Raw genomic sequence first — 6,983 nt, forward strand, 5'->3', positions numbered from 1 at the left:
CATAGGGCCTCAGGATTCATATTATTTAAAATCTCCCCAGCAGCAACCGGGGTTGAGAAGCACTACTTCAACACATCACATTGTGAAAGCATTAATGAGTGAAAAAAATCTTAGTTATTGCTTATCTGCTTTATATATTTAAAAAGGAACTCTTGCCATTGATAAACCATTGCTAGTGGTTTAACTTTAAGCTTCTATGTCGCTTTAGTTGGTAAATATGCTAACAATGTTTTATTTGTGTGAGTCCATGGTTTCTTTCTGTTGGGAAGGAAACAAATTAGATGCTACGCTGAAAGGACTTCACAGTAGAACCGGCCTCCATGGAAGAGTCAGTTGGAACGCTTGAGCAGCGTAAATTCACTGCAAGTTTAGAGACTTGGGAAGGCAGATTTAGGAAGTGAGGTTGGGATATGGAAAAGAAGGTGGGGACCTGTCATAGACAAATTTACTTATTTTGAATATTTTTTTTACTGCTGCCATGTATTCAATGAGCTGTTTTGAAACACCAGGAAATGCATGTGTAACTCATCTTAAAAACAAAATAAAACAAACAAACAAGCCTCCATCTGCTTCTTGCATCATCAAGAATATTTGTTGAGTGCATATCTCAACTACTGAATAACTGTTTTGTTGACACACTTTGTAGTTTGCTAAATTTAAGAACACAATCCTTCTTACTGTATCTTTACACATTTGTCAATTTTCAAGCTCTTGTTGACTGTACAACTAGAGAGAAACTGGCGAACCAGAATTCACAATAGGTTGGAGTTCATCTGGTTTGACCCACTTTTTTGGCAAGTATTTATGACTCTCCAAAAATTGGATGACTGACTACAAGAACAAAGTTTAAAATCAGATGGAGCTTTCAGTTCACCAGTCTCTTAATATGGCATCATTATTATTTTTATTACTATTAATAATAAATCAGTTCCAACAAACTTCCTTGTCAGCACATTCTTTTATCTGAACCTCAGTGGCTATTTCTATGAACACTCTTCTTGACAGGAGAGTGAAAAATGAGACTGTTTTAATTAGAAGTTGACTTGGTTTTGGACAGGAGTACCATGTGGCTGCAATGTTTTTCTTGTTATTTACTATAATAGTGTATACCAAGATAAGGTTTTTCTGTGGCTACAATCAAAAACTATTCTCAAAGGAAATGTATTAGAAGACTACCTGGAACTCAGAATCCATTAAAAGGCTAGAGAACTCTACAATTAGGCAGCTCGGGAATCTAAGAAACAAGAACCCTAACAACACCAAGAGCAATCTGGTCGTAATCTTACCACTTAGGTGGAATGTAATCCCACATGATTTCATTATTCTTTTCCCTCTGGTAAAGATTCAAATTCTAGAGAAAAATCTGAAATCTTTAGGCTGAGTTGTCCACTTACCTGTTAATTAAGGGGAAGGGCAGGGGGCTGGTCACTTCCATAGGACTGGGTTCTAAATGGGAAATGGACTCTGGACAACCAAAAGACAAAAAATGCCTTCTGCTTGATCGAATGAAAGCTAGTTAAAGCTGGGATTGTGGAAAACCATAAGCGAGCCCTTTTTTCCTGTTTTGCTGAGAAGGTGGACTATTTCTTATTATGGGTATTAAAAACATAGACTACAAATAAAGCTAGGTTGTAGGGACTTTAGCATTAAGTTAAAAAAAAAAAATTATCTGAGTCATGAACTTGTCCCAAGAAAATTGAGGAATCGATATTAAGACCTGGATAATAATTTAAAATACATATAAGAGAAGGACTGACTCTTATCTCTCTATTATTACTATTGCTCTAGAAACTCTGTCTAATGAATTAAAGCAAGGGCTGCAAATAAGAATCATAATATTGGAAAGGAGATAAAACTTAGCATTGTTTGAGGATAATATGATTCTGTATAGTGAAAACCCAATAAATCAGCTGAAAAGCTAAAATAAACATTACTGTATGCCAGAAATAATGGCTACATAGAAAATACTATGGATTAAAAAAAAAAAAAAAGATTTATTTACAACAGGCAAACACACACAAAGTACAAAACACCTAGAAATAACTTTAAAAGGAATGTGTGGGAGCAAATGAAGAAAACCACAGAAACATACTGTGAACTATAAAAAAACTATAGAAAACTCTAAATACTTTTGTTCCCTTCCTTTAGATTTGACAAAATGGTTCTAATAAGCAAAAAAAGTCAAGGTAGTTTTTGAAACTCAGAGTGAATAGGAGCAACTTGTCTTACCATATTCCCAATTAAAGTTTTTTAAATGTACTAAAACAAAAATCTAGACAGATCAATGAAACAAAATATATAGTCCTGAAATGGACTGTAATAGATAGAAGATTTTAACATAGCTTCAGATTGTATGAATTTATGTGAAATCTCTATGAGAAAAAGTTTATTTGCAAGTTAATGTTTAAAATTGAGTGCCTACTTCTTATTTGAAGCCAATATTTGTTCCTCTTTTTTCTTTTGGTATATGACATCTTATTAGGCATGGCTTGTCTGTCCTGGCTATACCTCTTATTGTCTCTCATGTTCAGCTGCTTTGATGGGTGACTGCCTGTTTTTCAGTATTACCTGGAGCTCCCAAGACTGAATTTTTTATTATTCCATATAGCCTATTTTTTCTATCTTACTATTCCAAACATAACCTTGAAATATGGTGAAATCCTTCCAGACATTTTTGTGAGCTTCAGTAGCAGGTAAAGGGCAGAAACTTCATGAACTTTCTAATATATTTAAAGAAAATTGGAAACAATCTAACTAGTCAACAATAAGAAATGGTTAAAATAAATTTTTATATACCCATACAATGTAACATTTTGCAGCCACCAAAAAATAATGTTTTTAAGAGCTTTAAATGATATGGTGCTTCCCAGGATGTAATTTATTTTATTTTTATATTTTCCAAATTTCTTACAAAGATGAGCATCAGATAAGCCTATATTAAAAAATGAATATCCAGCCATTTAAGTACTGAGATATATAGTAATAAGGATTAATGATAAATAAGAAATTATGTGTAGATAATTATTTAATAATATGATTATTAATAATTATACCTTGAATTGATTTTATAAATATATATATAATTTCCAAATGAATGAATGGCAAAACTGTGGTTTTAATTTGCATCCCGTTGCAGCCGTGTGGTCTTTATCACTGAACAATTGAGCAAGGTGCCACTGTCATCTCAAGGCAGTTTATCTAAGGACATAAAAAGTTCTTTAGTTAAAATGTAGGCTCTTAAATTCTTAAATGCTGCATTTGCAAACCTTAAATATGCATAGTAAGAATGACATAAATCACACTTACTATGCCCCAAATAGGAAACTACATATAAGCATTGTAATTTAATTTACCATACGTGCTGTGACTCAAAGAACTGAAAAAAGACCCATGCTGTACCATGTATTTGCTTATGCTGGTCATAAATAGGATCACCAGCTGTTTGGCAAAAACAGTTAAACAGAATAATTCTATGGATTTGATTCTAAAAGTAATTTGCACCTAGATGAATCCTTTTGGAAAATGTTACCAAGTAAAATCATCTTCAATGCCCTTCTGAACCAGGGATAGAAAAAAGCATACACCATTGGATTGAAGGTAGAGTTCAAGTAGCCAAACCAAATCAATACGTCATTCAAGGTGGGTGGGATAGTGTACTCCACAAAAGGATCTGTGACTGTGCAGACAAAGAAAGGGCACCAGCATATCAGAAACACCCCCATCACAATCCCTAATGTCTTTGCAGCTTTCCGTTCTTTGCTTTGTGAGATTCCATTTTTCTCTTCCAATCCAATTTGAAACTTCTGATTTGCATTGTTAATTGATCTTGCCTGCCGTTTAGCTATGAAATATATTCTATAATAGATACACAACATAATAGACCCAGGAATATAGAAAGAAGTCATGAAGGCCAATACCCCAGGTGTTTTGCCAAAGAAGACAGAGCAACCCCCTATGCAGTGAACGTGTTTGTAATATATCTCCTCAGCTCCTTTGACATTTAGTTCCAGGAAGATCATTCCAAATGCAAAAATAGCAGGGACACTCCAACTGATGAAGATCATCACCAAAATAACCAGGATACTGATCCTGGCTTTGTATCTCAATGGGTCACACACAGCATAGTAGCGATCAATGGAAATGAAGGACAAGTGGAAAATGGATGCTGAGCTCAGCATAATATCAGTGCTGGTGTGAATTTTACAGAAGACTTCTCCAAAATACCAGCAGTGCTCAACAGATCTCACCATGCTGTAGGGCATGACCAGGCAGCCCAGCAGAAAGTCTACGGTGGCCATGGAATGAATGAGCCAATTAGATGGGGTATGAAGTTGCTTGAAGTGGGATACAGAAATAATAACTATCAGATTGCCAACCAGTGTGGTCAGAATTACAAGCACCATTAAACTGTACAGGGTAGCACGGGTGTCATTTGACCAGTTGCTCTTCACACAAGAAACATTAATTACATCGTGGCAAAAGGACATCATCCCTGAAGGATATGTACCAGTTTATTTTCCCCTTTGTGTCAGAAAGAATCTTTTCCCTGAGTCCATAATTAGATTAGCATTCAGTCTCCTCCATTTGCACGTACTTATCTCAGAAACCTGGGGAAAAAAAGAAGAGTCAGTTAGGGGTAATTTGGTTCCTCTCACTTCAAACGTATTACCTACTACTTCTTGCTGAAGAATAAATCATGTTGGAAAGAGCTTTATTTCCAAGTTCAGTTCAAAAGTTCGGTTCAACAAATATCTTGTTAACATCTACTTGGTGTAGATGCTATGCTTGGAATGCAAAGATAAATTATTACTTTGCACTCTATGAAACTGCCATTTTTGTAGGTCAGCCAAGGTCAAATAATGAATATTTCATATGCTTTAATTATGGAAACATTATTTGCCCATAGAAAGTCAGAATCTAGAGGCAGAGGCTTACACTCTAAAGGGTAGATATAAATTGCAAGAAAGTTTAGTATAAAATCTTAGTTTAAGAAAATCGAAATGTTTTAAACGTGCCCACTATGGCCCCACTCTTGCACTTTGTCAGATATAAGGCATTTCTTATTTTATAGCTTATAGGAATAAAAAGAAGCTTACATACCTTTACTTTCAGTTTGTAAAGCACACACACACACATATATAAAAGCCCAAACCAAACCCATTGCCAGTGAGTAAATTCTGACTCATAGGGACCTTATAAGACCGAATAGAACGCTCCATAGAGTTTCCAAGGAGCGCCTGGTGGATTCAAACTTCCAACCTTTTGGTTAGCAGCAGTAGCACATAACCACTACGCCGCCAGCGTTTCCATACATATATGTTGCTGTTGTTAGATGTGGTCGAGTCAGTCCCGACTCACAGCAACCCTATGCACAGCAGAAAGAAACACTGCCTGGTCCTGCACCATCCTTACAATTGTGTTTCGCTTGAGCTCATTGTGGCAGCCACTGTGTCAGTCCACCTCTTTGAGGGTCTTCCTTTTTTCCACTGACCCTGTACTTTGCCAAGCGTGATGTCCTTCTCCAGGGACTGATCCCTCCTGACAACATGTCCAAAGTATGTAAGAGGCAGTCTTACATACTTGCTTCTAAGGAGCATACTGGTTGTACTGCTTCCAAGACAGATTTCTTCATTCTTTTCATTCTTTTGGCAGTCCATGGTATATTCAATATTCTTCGCCAACACCACAATTCAAAGGTATCAATTCTTCTTCAGTCTTATTCATTGTACAGCTTTCACATGCATATGATGTGATTGAAAATACCATGGCTTGGGTCAGGCGCACCTTAGCCTTTACTTTTCAACATTTTAAAGAGGTCCTTTGCAGCAGATTTGCCCAAGGCAATACATCGTTTGAGTTCTTGACTGCTGCTTCCGTGGCTGTTAATTGCGGATCCAAGTAAATGAAATCCTGGACAACCTCAATCTTTTATCCATTTATCATGATGTTGCTTATTGGTCCAGTTGTGAGAATTTTTGTTTTCTTTACGTTGAGGTGTAATGCATACTGAAGGCTATAATCGTCAATCTTCATCAGTAAGTGCTTCAAGTTCTCTTCACTTTCAGCAAGCAAGGTTGTGTCATCTGCATAACACAGGTTGTTAATGAATCTTCCTGCAATCCTAATGCTCCATTCTTATTCATATAGTCCAGCTTCTCGTATTATTTGCTCAGCATACAGATTGAATAGGTATGGTGAAAGGGTACATCCCTGACACACACCTTTCCTGACTTTAAACCAATCAGTATTCCCTTGTTCTGTCTGAACAACTGCCTCTTGATCTATGTAAAGATTTTTCATGAGCACAATTAAGTGTTCTGGAATTCCCATCCTTCGCAATGTTATCCATGATTTGTTATGATCCACGCAGTCGAATGTGTTTGCATAGTCAATAAGACACAGGTAAACATCTTTCTGGCATGCTCTGCTTTTAGCCAAGGACCATCTGATGTCAGTGATGATATTCCTGGTTCCACGTCCTCTTCTGAAACTGGCCTGAATTTCTGGCAGTTCCCTATTGATATACTGCTACAGCCACTTTTGAATGATCTCCAGCAAAATTTTGCTTGCATGTGATATTAATGATATTGTTCTATAATTTCTGCATTCTGTTGGATCACCTTTCTTGGGAATAGGCATAAATATGGATCTCTTCCAGTCAGTTGGCCAGGAAGCTGTCTTCCATATTTTTTGGCATAGACAAGTGAGCGCCTCCAGCACTGCATCTGTTTGTTGAAACATCTCAATTGATATTCCATCAATTCCTGGAGACTTGTTTTTCGCCAATGCCTTCAGAGCAACTTGGACTTCTTCCTTCAGTACCATCAGTTCCTGATCATATGTCACCTCTTGAAATGGTTGAACATCGACTAATTCTTTTTGGTATAATGACTCCTTCCATCTTCTTTTGAAGCTTCCTGTGTCGTTTAATATTTTCTCAACAGAATCTTTCACTATTGCAACTCAAGGCTTGAATTTTTTCT

The 6,983-nt window shown here is 36.5% G+C and overlaps 1 protein-coding gene across 1 annotated transcript; it reads right to left on the reverse strand.

Moving 5' to 3' along the window:
- Nucleotides 1–3,470: 3,470 nt before the first annotated feature.
- Nucleotides 3,471–4,490, reverse strand: TAAR1 (trace amine associated receptor 1). Its single transcript, XM_049874259.1, has one exon. The coding sequence runs from the start codon at nt 4,488–4,490 to the stop codon at nt 3,471–3,473; it is 1,020 nt and encodes a 339-aa protein (XP_049730216.1).
- Nucleotides 4,491–6,983: the final 2,493 nt, after the last annotated feature.

This window comes from Elephas maximus, chromosome 1 (genome assembly GCF_024166365.1).
Source record: "Elephas maximus indicus isolate mEleMax1 chromosome 1, mEleMax1 primary haplotype, whole genome shotgun sequence".
Classification (NCBI taxonomy): Eukaryota; Metazoa; Chordata; class Mammalia; order Proboscidea; family Elephantidae; genus Elephas; species Elephas maximus.